The sequence below is a fragment of the Pelophylax lessonae genome, assembly GCF_965119305.1.
Source record: "Pelophylax lessonae genome assembly, chromosome: 1".
NCBI lineage: Eukaryota > Metazoa > Chordata > Amphibia > Anura > Ranidae > Pelophylax > Pelophylax lessonae.
Window position 1 is genome coordinate 334,114,793 of NC_138768.1, and position 15,675 is coordinate 334,130,467.

A 15,675-nucleotide genomic window follows, 5' to 3' on the forward strand; every position below is an offset into this window, starting at 1 on the left:
CTTTAAAGTGTTTCTAAAGGCAGAAGGTGTTTAACCCTAATGCATTCCATGCAATAAGGTAAAAAACCTTCTCCATGCAGTGTCAACCAAAATGTCAACCAAAAATCCAGAAAAAAAACACATAAAACAAATGTTATAAATTAAGTTGCTGTTTAGTGAGTAAATTAAGTATTTAATCCCCAAGCAAAACATGACTTAGTACTTGGTGGAGTAACCCTTGTTGACAAGCACAGAGGTAAGATGTATCTTGTAGTGGTGACCAGGTTTCCACACATCTCAAGAGGGCTTTTGGTCTACTCTTCTTTACAGATCTTCTCTAAATCCCTAAGGTTTCTTGTCTGTCTCTTGACAACTCTAAGTTTCAGCTCCCTCCACAAATTTTCTATAGGATTAAGGTCTGGAGACGGACTAGGCTACTCCATGTCATGCGCTGGAAGACCCATCCATGACCCATCTTCAGTGTTCTGGCTGAGGGAAGAAGGTTCTCATCCAGGATTTTACAAAACATGGCCCTGTCCATTGGCCCCTCAATTCAGCAAAGTGGGCCAGTACCTTTGGCAGAGAAACAGCCCCAAAGAATCATGTTTCCACCTCTGTGCGTGACTGTAGGGATGGTGTTCTTGGAGTCATAGTCAGCATTTTTCTTCCTCCAAACACAGGGAGTCGAGTTAATGCCAAAGAGCTCAATTCTGGTCTCATCTGACCACAGCACTCTCTCCCAATCCTTCTCTAAATCATTTAGATGTTCATTGGCTGTACATGTGCCTTATTGAGGAGGGGGACTTGCCGTGTTTGGAGGAAGAAAAATGCTGACTATGACCCTAAGAACACCATCCCTACAATCAAGCATGGAGGTGGAAACATTATGCTTTGGGGCTGTGTCTCTGCTAAGGGTACAGACTGGCTTTGCCGCATTGAGGGGCCAATGGATGGGGCCATGTATTGTAAAGTCTAGGATGAGAACCTTCTTCCCACTGAAGATGGGTAACGGATGGGTCTTACAGCATGAAAATGACCCAAAACATACCGCCAAGGCAACAAAGGAGTTGCTCAAGAAAAAGCACATTAGGGTCATGGAGTGGCCTAGCCAGTCTCCAGGCCTTAATTCTATAGAACATTTATGGAGGGAGCTGAAGCTTCAAGTTGCCAAGAGACAGCCAAAAAACCTTAAGGATTTGGAAAACATTTTAAAAAAAAGAGTAGACCAAAATCCCTCCTGAAATGTGTGCAAGCCTGGTCACCAACTACAAGAAACATCTAAAGCTGGATACACACTATCCAACTTTTGTGGTTAGATTTCCTTCAGATTTACCTTTTCTATGTAGTGCAAGGGGCTGCCAGATTGCATACAAATTGAAAGTGTTTAGGTTTGACCTCATATTATCTGGTTTTGGTAAATCTAAAGGAAAAAGTCTTCAGAAAATCTTATAGTGTGTATGGCCCATTACTTTTATGCTTGCTAACAAGGTTTTCTCCACCAAGTACTGGTCATGTTTTGCTTGGGGATCAAAAACTTATTTTACTCACTGAACTGCAACTCTATTTATAACATTTGTATTGTGTGTTTTTTCTGGATTTTTGGTTGATATTCTGTCTCTATCATTTAAATTAAACCTATGATAAAAATTATAGACCCTTCATTTCTTTGCAAGTGGGCAAACTTACAAAATCTGCAGGGGATCAAATCATTATTTCACCCACTGTAGTTGTAAAGAGCATGCATGTGATTTTAAAATGTCATTTTTAACAAAGGTTGCCCTCTAAACAGGTTTAAAATGATAATAACCAGGATGAAATAGTGGCATATAATGTTTAAACAGCATGCCAGGATGCATCAAATTAACCATAACAAAGTAAATGAACATATGGATTTGCCTTTAGCTTTGTAAGCTGGTTACCACCTCCACATAACTGCCAAACCCTCTGTGCCATCAGTTGCCAGGAATACTGAGGCTATAGGAGGGGGGAGAAAGGCCACATTGCAATGAAAGAACTTGATTCAGCTAGCTAAGTAGCCGGGCTCTCTCACAGCCAAAGTAATCAACTTGGCAGCTAAATCAAAGTGTACACTGGGCTTATTGTCTAAGGTGCACTAAAGGCTGGACTTTTGTAGAAGGGCAAAAAAGTTAATTTTTATGAAGAAAATATTAGAAGGGTTTTACAGAAATAATGTGTTCTTTTTGTGGATTTCTGTTCCTAATACAGGGTGTAAAGTTTTAACATCTGGCTTGCCTGCAAATCGTAAGAATATGTTCTTTATTGGTTTAGGTATAATTGGCCATGATTAGTCCAAGTGGTATTTATTTAATAGGAGAATATTGAAGACATTGACGATGGTGAGATTGTTTCAAAACCAGTGTCCACCATCATGTATCATACATTGTAAACATCAAAATCTGTTAATCATGGCATCATTAAAAAGTAGCAATTGCATACAATATTTTGTGTTTCAAATGTACTTTGCTGTGATAGGTCAGAAGGTCAGTCTTCCTACCTGATTGGAGTAAATCAGCCATAAACTGAAGTAAATAGTGAGTGGCTTTTTTTTTTTTTTTTGTTACAAATTTTGATTCAGGGACATCTGGAGCACATGTGCAGTTAATGGTTTTGATTTTTGTATAGACATTTGTCAATCCTCTGTGAACTTCTGTTTGAGGGAGACCTTTTTGAATCTCCTTGTTACATAGGTTTAAACACATTACACATAAATAGTAATCTGTAAGGCCGGCCATACACGGAGCGAATTTTGTGGTGTCAGGAAAGAAACTCGCTAGATTGCCCCATCAACACAGACAGTATTGATGCTGGAATCCCTCCTGCCAGGGCATTTATCTGCTGGTAATTATCGCTAGCGATAATCGCAAGAGAATCCGGCAAGCTGGTTGTACCCAAGTTAATCGATCAATTAACTTAGTACATTCAGCCTACCCATTAACAGTTCAAATCTCGGCTGGTTTAGCAGGGGATTCGAACCGTGCATGGCCTGCCTTAAGCCCCGTACACACGCACCGATTGTCGGCCGAACGATCGGCCGTCTTTTGTCCAGTGCTGTCGTGTTAGTTGAAAATTGCTCAAGACTGCACACGAATTTTGTCGGCCAACAACAACCAACTTCAGAAGTTATATCATGTGATGGTTAACTTTCCGTGTGTTTTTTCTTCTCTGAGCATGCCCAGTCTTGCTCATCTGGCTTTTGTCGGCCGAAATCTGTACTGACTGACGAACAATCGGCCGTTCTTTGTTGGCCAACAAAAATTTTATAGCATGCACTCCAGATTTTGTTCGGCCGAAAAGTCGCAGTCGGTTGTCGGAAGCATCATACTAACAAGCCGACAATCGGCCGATCGGACGTTGGCCGAATATTTACGGCCGACAATCGGTACGTGTGTACGGGCCTTAAGACACACTAATGTGCTCTACAAAAGTCTGCATATCTTTCTTTTCAGGGCAATGTATCCTCCAGTAGAAGCAAATTCAAAATCTGATAAGGGACATTTCCTTCTATGAGGTGACTGTGCTGCCTTGTAGGGTCTCCCTGGAGCCCTAGCATAGCCATCCTTACATGCATGCTTCTGACTGAGACTGCAGCCGTACAAAAAGTGTGCAAGCTCTGACAGCCAGCTCCTTTACAAGATGGCTGCTTTGCCTGCTAGCTTATGATTGACAGCTATTTGCTTGATCTGCACCCAAAGGATCGTGGTTACACATAAAACATCATAGGCCACATAGCCCCAGCGTCAGAGCATTGGGTGGTCCCTCTATGAAACCTCTCCGAATAAATGTTTAGAGAAGCGCTGTGAACAAACGAAAGTTATCCACACAACTTTAAAAGGTAAAAATACCTTTAAAGCCCATCCGCACGAGCGATCTGATCAGGTCCGCCTGTTCATTTTGTAGGTGGACCTGATCAGAAGGTCAATGCATTCCTATTGACCAGCGGGTGTAAACAGATTTAAATCCATTTACACCTGTCTACCTCTGGATCCAATCAGGCCCACTAAAATAAATAGAGGAGGAATACGTCTGCTACCGCTTGGGTGAAGGCAGCTTGATGTAAAATGGACAGTGGAGTCCGTTTACTCCCAGCTGCCCATAGAGCAGAGCAGGGTGTGTCTGTGTTTGCTTTGCATAAACTGAGATGTGCTGCATTTTTCTATACTGCACATAGAAAACAATGTTTTTTTATGTGCCCTAGTGCTGACCTGAATTTATTCAGTGCGTAAAAAGGTAGAGCACTACACATATGTGCACACAACCATATACACCTATAAATGTGCACACTATATGAATCATACTCATGTTTTTTTGGGCAGGAACTTTCATACATCAGTATTGTGTGCATAGTCCTAATGTACACGTTGGGATATCTGGAGGGAGATACCATTAAGAGCCCATTCAGACTAGCGCGACACGACTTTAGGGGGCGACCTGTGAAGTCCTGTGCACCGCGACTTGCAGAGACTTCACATAATGGAAGTCTATGCAAGTCGCCTCCAGGTCGCCCCAAAGTAGTACAGGACCCTTTTTCTAAGTCGGAGCGACTTGTGTCGCTTCTATTAGAACGGGTCTTGTGCTAATCAATGGACCGCGACCGAGCGCGACTTGTCAGGCTGACAAGTCGCCTGACAAGTCCCGCTAATGTGAATGGGCTCTTATAGTATTAATTCTTATATTAATATACATATTTATAGATAGTTTCAAGCGGTCGTAAAAAAAAAAAAAAAGGCTAATTTAATAAGCACTGAAGTGGAAATGAATTGCATGACTTAAATTAAGTTCAGTGAATAAATAGGACCTGAATACACTTCTTTAAATGCCAAGAGGGTTTTAATCACATGCATAGATGCAATTATCTGGGCTTGTCTATTGTGGAAGCATATTGTTAGCACTGTGGCAGTGAGACAGCTACATACATTGCCACTTAAAGGAGATGAAATGAATAACATGACCCCTGCTCAAGTGTTCTGTTAAGTGAAGATTTATGCCAGGGGATTGTCAATGTACTTCAGGGTCAACTAGATAAAGATAAAGTGACTTGTGCAGTAAAGCCTCTGGTGGGATCATTTTTCTTTAAAGGGGAAATAACATTTAAAGCATACTGGTGAACAATTAAAAGGCAAGAGTTGGGTTTTATGTATATGGGGATATGTAAATTATATTCCTGAAATAAAGTGCCTAAATAAAATTTACCGTTTTGCACTAATTTCCTTGCTCGAGTATCCTTAGTTGGCTTTCCGTGGGAGTGCTCCATGTTGGACCACTACCACAATTTTTGTTTTTGCACAAGAGTTGGGTTTTATGTATATGGGGATATGTAAATTATATTCCTGAAAACAAAATTGTTACTGACAACAGTCTACTAAGCAGTCCAGATTTAAACGGTTCAGAATAATGTCCCTTTCTCTACATGTCTGAGTGCTGCTATACCTTTATTTTTCTGCTTACCTTTATTTTTATCTATAGTGAATCCTGCAGTTATAATTTTTTCTGTGATAGGGTGGCTATGCTAATATCTCCACTGTATCTATGGAGGGAGCCATGGTTGTCACCCAGGCTGGACCTCAAACATCTTCCTTTTTCACCTTTCGCACATAGGGTAGGGGAAAATAGTAGCTTGCAGAAGAAGGATAACATTGTTTGCGTTTTCAGTTCAGCTCATAGGAATGACAAGGACACCTAATTTCTGGCAGGATCAGAAGATTTACTTGCTGTAAATGTGCTTAGCCTGACAAATGAAACCTAATGCAGCCCCCATATCTACAGGCTGCTAATAAAAAATCTGCTGTAGTATATTGCATTTTTGTTCTTGGGTTTTTCATATCCTGTAAAGCTGACTGAATTTATATACACAAGTACCGGTATCCTATTTCTCTAAACAGCCCCCCCCCAGCAAATCCCACCCAGCCTCCCCTTCCACATATCTGTACAGGCATACCCCGTTTTAAGTACACTCACTTTGCGTACACTCACGAGTACAGACACAGCTTTTTCAGCTTGGCATGGCACTACTCCCAGTTGGGAGTCTATAGGAAATCTTGGTCAGCTTGGCATGGCACTGCTCCGGAACCATAAGTGACAGGGACACCAAACTTGGGGAGCACTGAGAGGGGACCCAGGACTACAACATATCCTATTTTGTGGCCAGCCATCTTGCCTAGGTAATCTACCATGTCATAGTCCTGGGTTCCCCTAGCGTGCTCCCCAAGTTTGGTGCCCTTGTCACTTATGGTTTGAGAGGAGTGCCATGTCAAGCTGACCAATATTTCCCATTGAGCTAGTGTATGTATATACATGCATTAAGAAGTGAAAAAAGGTATTGCTTCACTTTAAGTACATTTTCGTTTTGCATACATGCTCTGGTCCCATCGTGTACTTAAAAGGGGGGTATGCCTGTACTTACCTTAAAGTGATACTAACCCCACAACAGTAAAGTCTGTCTGTATATGCAGTAAAGCATACTTGTTATACTCACTGTGGAACCTAAGGGGTTACTCCTCTGCATTGTGTAAAAAGACTGTTTGATCCTGTCTTCTCTGATCCTCCCCTTCTTTTGCCATCCTCAATCCATCTACTGATAGAACAGAGCCTTTGGAGTCACTCTGCACATGCTTAGTTTGTGTGTATTGCTAGAGACATTTTTTCTTCTTGGGAGGGTGCATGTGATCAGCACAGGGCCAATCAGCACTGTCCAGAAGGAGGGTCAGGGGTCAAGCAGCCTCATAGGACAGTCAGAGGAGAATGAAAACTCCTCCTACAAACTTTAACCAGACACTGATAGAATTCACATGACTGCTATATACTGCTGATGAGAAAAGGTATTTAGCAGTTTATATTTACTAAAATAATTTCATTTCCATGTTCTGTGAACTGTGGGAGACCAGATATAGTGAATGCAGGGTCCTTCCATGCCCACAAACCAGCTAAACACCATAGGGGTCAGATATTACATGTAGAATAATGGTGGCTTCACCTCCATCTTATTCTAAGATATCCGCCCATACCATGTTATTGCCAAAAATAATAAATTTGTGATTGACAATATATATTTGTATGAAAATTGTAATATGTAAATCTGTATTCCAAAGGCTGCTTTTTTTATTGTGAACATGTGACCAGCAGCAGAGGACTAGAAGCTCCTCCTGCTATGCTTCCCTCCAGACAGGCTGGGAAAGAGCTGGGTCATATGACAGCTGTATATCAATTAGGAAAAAGGTTGGTTTTTAAAAAAATTAAAATAATTACTATGCCATCGTCCGTATACAGAAATAGAAGAGATTATGTAAATTAAAAGTGTGAGATTAGTATTACTTTAAGCAAAAATACAGTTATCCTTTGGAAATATTACTTTTGTACTAAAAAACAGTGTGCTCTGATAATTTTCTTTAAGGAGAGCTGCTTAAAGGTGTCAAGAACTTAATGAGAGCATCGATTTATAGTATGAGCTCTTTATATAAAAGTTATTTCTTTTTGCTAATCATCCATCGAATTTTTAGACTCTAATGACTACACCATTCACCACCATTCACTAAATCCTGCCTTGCATGCATCAATTGTTTTTACGTTATAGCCAGAAAATTTTTGCAGGAGAGTGTACCCATGGGTACACAGAATATATATATTTAAACCAGCACTTATGAGTATTCGTCTGAGTGCACAATGTGCCCATTGTAGTTATGCTGGAGCAAGTCAATTTTTCCTTAGTACTGTGCCATTACATTGTGAAAATAAACATTTTGTAGCTGGCCAAAGAAAGCAATCCTGAAATTGATTACAAATGTTTTTATGTAACAGTAGAAGCCCTCGGCCTGGCCAACGACAAATCTTCAACCTGAAGGCTCTATAGTAATACGGAAATTAGTGGATGCACAAAATGAAATTAGAATGTGAATAAGCGTATGTTTAACAGGCCGGATTGGTTTTAATGAGGCTGTGCAGGCATTCCAATCCAGATAATGTGCAGCAGCTCAATAATGGTTAGAACTCCTCAGCATGAAATCTGCATTTATTCAGATCCCCGTGCAAGCTTTTTATATGGATGTAAATGAACTCTCGCTATTATCATGCGTTACTTTCCTTTCAGTCTGGGACATTTCTAGGAATGTCTGAGGAATAGGTATGTCAAAGGCCTCGTGTAACAGTAACCTCTGCAGTGTTAAGGGTCAGCTTTGTAAAACAGTACTCACAGTCTGTGGGGTGTTAGGTTACAGCAGTGATTAAATGGCTAAAATACAGCAATTTCATTGAAGACACTTACAGGGTCATTTACCTAGAGCAGCTCTGTCACATCTCTGTGTGACTCCCCTTCTCTACTTGATGTCATTGTGTCTGGATATGTACTCTTTGTAGTCACTGTGTGCCCTGAGGTGGGGGGAGGCAGAAGGTTACAATCAGCACTGAATGTTTTCAAAGGTCACTGAATGTGACAATGTTGTAAAGAGCTTTTCAAACATGTGCGCCAGTAGGGCAAAAGAGCATTTGTGCTATGTATTGGTACCTACGATATGTTACATGAGTTAAAAACGTTGAGTTCAACCAAAAAAATAGAATATAATAGTTAAAAAAAATAAAATCTGCATCCTTAAAAACCTCTAAGCTGATCCAGAAACATAACAACAAAACCTTATAGCGTTTGGTATAACTAAGAGCCGGTTCACACTGAGGCAACACGACTTCGGGGGGCGACCTTTGAAGTCGCGTGCACCGCGACTTCGGTGCGACTTGCAGGGACTTCACATAATGGAAGTCTATGCAAGTCGCTCCGAGGTTGCCCCAAAGTAGTACAGGACCCTTTTTTTGTCGCTCCTATTAGAACGGGTCCTGTACTACTCAATGGACCGCGACTGACCGCGACTTGTCAGGCTGACAAGTCGCCTGACAAGTTGCGGCAGTGTGAATGGGCTCTTACTCTATTATTACTATACAAGATTTATATAGTGCCAAGAGTTTACCCAGTGCTTTACAACATAATGGTAGACAGTACAAGTACAATACAGTTTAATACAGTAGGAATCAGAGGGCCCTGCTCCTTAGAGCTTACAGTCTAAGAGGGAGGGTCAAAAGATAGAAAAGGTAATAACTGGGCTGATGGAGAAAATAAATGTACATTTGTTAGGTGGGGGCTGGATAGGACTTTCTGTACAGATACGTTTTCAGAGATCGTCTGAAAGTGGACAGAGTAGCAGATAGTTGGACAGATTGGGGTAGGGAGTTCCAGAGGGCGAGAGAGGCTCTGGAGAAGTCCTGGAGGCGAGCAAGGGAGGAGGTGACTTTATCAGAAAAAAAAAACCTTTGATATTCAAAAATATTTTTTTTTCCTGGCTCAACCATCTACAGTGTTATTTCTGGTAATTATTAAAATATCTATATGTATTTTTTACTTTAGAAAGACATCCAGACCTGTTGGCTAGAACTACTAGCTCTTTTTGGGAGACTGTTCGACATTTTCACAGCTCTGACTGTAAATAACCCTTTCTACATGCAGAAAATTGTATTGTCTCTAGGAGCATTGTCTTTTTCAGTGGCAGTGAACAACTTTGCACCAGGTTTACTTTTAAGACCATTTTTACATTTATACAATAACCTTTAAATGTGTCCTCCAAAGAGAGAACAAATTCTGTTCAGTTAATCTTCTCTTTCATGCTTCTATTAAAAAAGATGTATGGACAAAGCTTTTTTTGGCTATACTTCTCTTGTAGATCACAGGAGTGCATGTATTAGTGTTCTCCTGTAACCCAGAATCAGCCAACAGTGTGTTAAAGTTTTCTGTCAGCTGACGTCACAGAGTCATTCCAGACTCTGAATGTATCCTGACAATATTTTTGGAATCCACCCAGATGCTTGACTGGCAGCTTACTCAGCCTCTCAGCATGCCACTAAGAGCATAAGCCAGCTGCTTCTGCCCCTCGCCAACCTGGTGCTCCAGTGAGCGCTGGAGGGGCAAAGCGGAGAGCACTGACTGTCTGTCACTGCTCTCTGCTTTGGGAACTCTGTGAACTGAGTGATCAGTGGTCATGATCCTAAACAGCCCATAATAGCGGGTTAAATGAAAAAAATGACTCGATTACCTCATCCACAGACTGAAGGTGGATGGGGGAATCCTCCTGCTGTGCCTTTATATTCTTACAGAGGGAAACTTCCCCACCTTCAAAATACACTGACCAGCATTGCTGGCTTTAGACGGTGGAAATGATCGAGTGGAAACAACAGCCTGGGTGTACACAAGTCAATTTGTTGACCAACTTCTGTACATCCAGCCTTGCCATACATGGCTTGAAATGCAGCTGGTCCCTGCTGAAGCGGCTGAGTTTTGATCCATGTATGATTGGCTTTAGGAAAGGGCCAAAGGGAAGACCGATACTGCACCATGAAGATGAGTATCTTTGTTTTTTGGTCACCCCAAACTTCTCCTTTAATTTAGTCACACTATTCTATATCAAAAATATTTCTGTGCTCACCAATTCATCATACATTTTCTGATGCATCATTTATCTATGAACAGTTTCACTGTGGCCCCTTTCACAATTTCCAATTCGGTCTGCCTGTCAGTTTTTCAGGCGGACCTGATCGGATGCTCAATGCAGCCCTATGGAGCAGTGGATGTCAGCGGAGACATCTCCGCTGATACCCGCTACTATCCGATACGATCCTGTCTGTGAAACCTGGATGGATGGAAACCCTATTTCTGGGCATGCCCAGAAGCTGTTTAGCAGGGAATGCGGCGCCGCACCGGAAGTGACGAGTGGGGCCGGTGCCGGCGCATTGATTCCTGGGAGCGATGACGTTCAGCTCCCTGGAATCATTGCAAACCGGAAGTGACGGCGCGGGCCGCGGCCGCCGAGGGAGGAAGTGGAAGAAAGGTATATTTTTCTACAATACAAGGTAAGTAAAAAAAAATAAAAATCGTAACTATCTATTTCCTTTTCAGGTGCCGAAAAGCAAGCGGATGGCCACAAAATCGATTATGTCGATTTTGTGGCCGGAACTTCGCTTTAAGTTGGATGGTTATGTGATTGGATTTGGCTTCGATCTGCTGAACAAGACCACACAAATGTAATGATTATTCAATGTAGTCACAAAAATCATGTTGCTATTTTTGTGTGTATGTTTATATTTTTTTTAAAGCGTTAATTTTGTTTTAAAAAGCATTTTTAAAAGCATTAATTGATATAAGTGTATCTAGGTAAGGATGAATTCTAGTACAAAAAAACGTGCCCTTCAATTAATTTGCATGCTATGTTTATTTCAGGTGAAATGGATTTTTCTGATTCAAATGAACCTTTGGGTCAAGTGAATAGTCAAGAAAGGCTTGTGCCAACTCCATCGGGTAAGTCAAACAAGTTGGGTTTTTTTTTTGTTTCTAAACTTCATTTTTTGTTCTTCATTCCCTTCTTTTGCAGTAATGCTTCTGTTCTCATTGCTTACAATCGACAAGGGTTGCTTGTAAAGTGCCTAATGACTAAGGGTCCTTTCACATGGCACGGTCCCTTTTTTTCATCCGCTCAGGCACTTTTCTTTTTCTTAAACGGACACGGATGACACTTTGGAGTGTCTGTTCTGTATGTCCGTTTATCATGCCATCCGTTTGCGGAAGATAAACAGGCATAATGCATGTCAATGGGATCGCGGATTTCAGAGAATGACACAGCTGACATGCGTTTTTGCGTCTGTTCCGTTTTTTAAATGGAAGAAAAATAGGGTTCTCTTCCGTCTCAAAAAATGCAACTAAACGGAAAGGACGCAAATCGGATGTCAGCGGATGGTGATCCACTGACATCCGCAATCCCATTGACATGCATTATGTCAGTTTTTCATCCGCAAACGGATGGGGTGAAAAACGGACGTAATACCGCCCGTGTGAAAGGACCCTTAGTATTTGTTTTAGTTTTGTTTGTTTTCTTATATGTTTGTTGAGAAACTGATGAGGACCATCATGTCATTCATATTAATTGCCAACTCCTTTCAAGACTGTTATTTCTATGTTTTGATATTTGTTTGCAAGTTCATTCACTTCTGCTTCTTGAAGCCTCCAGTTTTGAAACATTCCAACCAAAGTTCTTTGTTCTGTACAGCCTTTAGCAGCATTGCAATGTAAAAAGAAGGTGTCATGCTCCTCTGAGGACTATCCATAATGCTTATATTGTGGGTAAATGGGTAAATATCATTTCAGCTTCCAAGGCAGAACGAATGGTACAAATGAATTATGGCTGCCTGTGTGTCTTTCTCCATGTCATTAGTACTCTTCAATGACATCTCTTTGTACTTGTCTCCTGCTTGGTCATAAAAGTAACATGATGGTCACAACCTTAGGAGTGAAAGTCAGCCTGTGAACATTACATTTACTGGCATAGCAGAAAGCAACCTAGCTTCCAAAACAATTGGATTCCAACCACACTGAGAGCTGTGAGGCCTCCGCTTCATTAACTCGGATGCAGATGAATGCAGGCCAGCTTTTTAACACTCATAACCGCAAAGTTTTGAAACCAAACATCCAACCCCAAATATGTTTCTACACGCACTACTTACCATGGAATGCTTTTCCTACATGCACTGTGTAAATGCAAACTGTAAAATGTAAACACTCAAATATGAAAATGAGAATCTAGTAAACGGAGATCATACGCAGCATGTTCAAGTTATTAACCTTTATAGAAGTGAAAATTAAGTTAAATTAACAAACTTAAAGGAAAAAAAAATGAAGGGTATGACAGAGTATCTATATTCAGTATATAAAAAAAGACCTTGAAAATATGGCGCAGCAAACCAGTTAAAAGTCACATCAAGATTATTTCTAGGGAATGTTACAATAGTAACTGATTGGTTGATTTACTAAAGCTGGAGAGTGCAAAATATGGTATACCTGTGCATGGTAGCTAACTGGCTTCTAACTTCAGCTTGTTCAGTGAAGATTGACAATAAAAACCTGCAAGCTGATTGGTTTCAATGCAGAGCTGCAACAGATTTTGCACGCTCCAGTTTTAGTAAATCAACCTCTAAAGCTGGACACACACTATACAACTTTTGTTGTTTGATTTCCTTTAAATTTACCTTCAACTATGTAGAACAAGGGCCTGCCTGATTGCATACAAATTGAAAGTGTTTAGGTTTGACCTCAAATTATATCGTTTGGTAAATCTAAAGGAAAAAAATCTAAAGACAATTGTATAGTGTGTATCCAGCTTAAGTGTCTACTAAAAAATCTGTAGTTTACCTGTAAAGTGTAAATGAACTTTTAGCGCAGTACACTTATTTTACAAATGGAATGTTTGTACTCTGAGAGTCATGCTCCAGTGGAGTACAGACTGTCTGTCATAGGATTGAATGAAGAATGCAGTGTGCATGAGTGTACCCATTGGGGACAGCCTTGATAACAGAATAGAATTTATTGGAGGTCTGATGGAGTGGGGGTGTGGTTTGGAGGTTTTGTGGCAAACCTGGGGGGATTGTGGTGTCGAGGGACAGAAACCCTTCAATCAATCACATTTATTGAAAGCAAATCTTGTTTTTGCAAATTCTCTTGCGCGTGACTAGGTATTCATAGTGCATACAATTTCACCAACCTATTTTCCTAACCATTAGTAAACCCCTTATGTACGTATACCTTTACACTATTATTAAAATAATGAGTTACAATAATCTGAGCCAAGTCAAATTTACATCTAAACACTTTAAAAAGAGTATTGTTTTCCTTAAGATACAAAATAAGGGGGTAGGGGGCCTTTTGAAAATTAGGGATATTTCCATGGAAGCTGTACATCAGCAATATTTGAAAACAGAGATGCGAAAACTTGTTTTAACCACTTAATGACCATTCCATAGCAGATATACTGCTACAGGGTGACCCTCCTATGCAGAATCATGTATATATATGTGATTCTGCACTTCCGCCTACGGGGGTGCACGCTCACCAGAGGCGGGCCGTTTCTGCTGTTATTACTCACAGCAGAAGCCAGTCTGTGGGTGCCGGGCACTGGAAGTCTACCGGCACCCGCCGATCGTCGGGCAGAGACACGGAATGGAGCAACAAGACTAAACAAACAAGGCAGAGTTTTGTTCTGACAGAGGCGATCATGATGGATTTTGTGTCCCTGCAAAGCAGAGAATAAAATCCATCACTTCCCTGAATAAAAGCAGCACACAGTTCACACCAAAACACTAGCTAGATCAAAACAAGAAAAATGGCCCGTGGGACTTTATATGAGGTCGTGCTCAGTGGCTGGAATAATGACATGCACAGTATATGAATAAAAACAGTAAAACATTTAATTGCATTATAAACAAACATGGCAATATATGCTCAAAAACACATGATATAGCTCAAAGGCTCAAATATGAATGGCATATGACATGAATGATACATTCATAACTTATTTGATATGCATCTTGGTGTGTCCTCTTGATGAAAAATGCCATAATTGATACAGTTAGAATGTACATTGTGGTCTGACGCGTTTCGGGAGCAACATCTCCCTTCCTCAGAGACCAATACGTTAAAGGTATCTCTATGGAAAATAATAATATGTTAAAGTCTACAGTAGGTATGGAATTAGAATAGAGTTCAATCAAAAAATGGGAGCTAAAAGGAGTACTGTATACTCACAACTCAGCGGAGCTCAAATAGCAAAAAATACACTCCTGTATGGCAGTGGTGCATCTCGTCTAACCCGGGAACTGAAGGGTCCCAATATGACAGCAGCCAGAGAGGGGGGGTCCAAGGCAGGCAAGTGTGTGTGTGAAGGGGGTCCTTCCATACCTATTGTGTGTATATAATTAACAAAGTGTTCAAGGTGTAGCGTGTAGGCTACCAATAATTGAAAGGCATATGTGATATTATAAGTAGGAAGGGGTGGTGTAATAGATATGTGAGGAGAGGGAAGTGACCAAGTGGGGATGAGGAAAGTGGGGGGGGTTGAAGGAAAGGGAAAGAAGGAGAATGGGAGGAAGGAATAGAGGGATGGGAAGGAAGGGAAAGGAAAGGGGAGAGGGGGGGGGGAAGGGAAAGGCGGGAGGGGGGGGGGGAAGGAAGGGAAAGGCGGGAGAGGGAGGGGAAAAGGAAAGGGAAGGAATGGGGAAGAGGGAAAGGGGAAGGGGGGAGGAAGGCTGGGGGGGATGGGGAGGAAGGGAAGGAGAAAGGGGGAAAGAGGGGGGAAGAGGGGGGAAGGGAGGGAAGAGATAGGAAAATAAGGGGGGGGGGGAAGAGGGAAGAGGGGAAGCCCAGAGCCATGAGGTGATAACAGAGGATAAGTGGTAGTGTGTGACAGGGGTGAGGTAATGTGAGGAATATGAGTGAATGAAGGGTCAAGGTGGAGTGCTAGGCTGTGAAAAGTGGGTGAGGGAGAAGGTGAAAACCGTGGGGGGGGAAATGTTGGGGGAAGGGGTCGGTGACTCACCTGTCGGGTATCTCCATGGCTGGCAGCAAAAGAGGGACCCTAACGTCATGTCGCGGGTGTATGCAGATCTATCAGAGCCTGAGCAACTGTGATCGCATGTAGGAGAGGAACGCTGGGATGCAGACCTCTCCGTCCCGCAGATATGACGGCACGCAGCAGCGTGGGCACGTCAGTAAGGATACCGACGTGCGGCGCTGGAGGTGCGGCATGACGCCGATGTAAGGGTGGACCCGCTCCTCCCAATGGGGGGGGAGGGGCGGGGACAGCAAGGGAGGCGGGGCCTCCCTCT

At 41.8% G+C, this 15,675-nt stretch overlaps 1 protein-coding gene across 1 annotated transcript in view; it reads left to right on the forward strand.

The window, feature by feature from the left end:
- ROR2 (receptor tyrosine kinase like orphan receptor 2) overlaps positions 1–15,675 on the forward strand; it is a 198,288-nt gene that overhangs the window by 120,697 nt on the left and 61,916 nt on the right. The window contains exon 2 of the mRNA XM_082245393.1: positions 11,246–11,323. Coding sequence (XP_082101519.1) covers positions 11,246–11,323 — 78 coding nt within the window. The remainder of the gene's footprint in view (positions 1–11,245; positions 11,324–15,675) is intronic.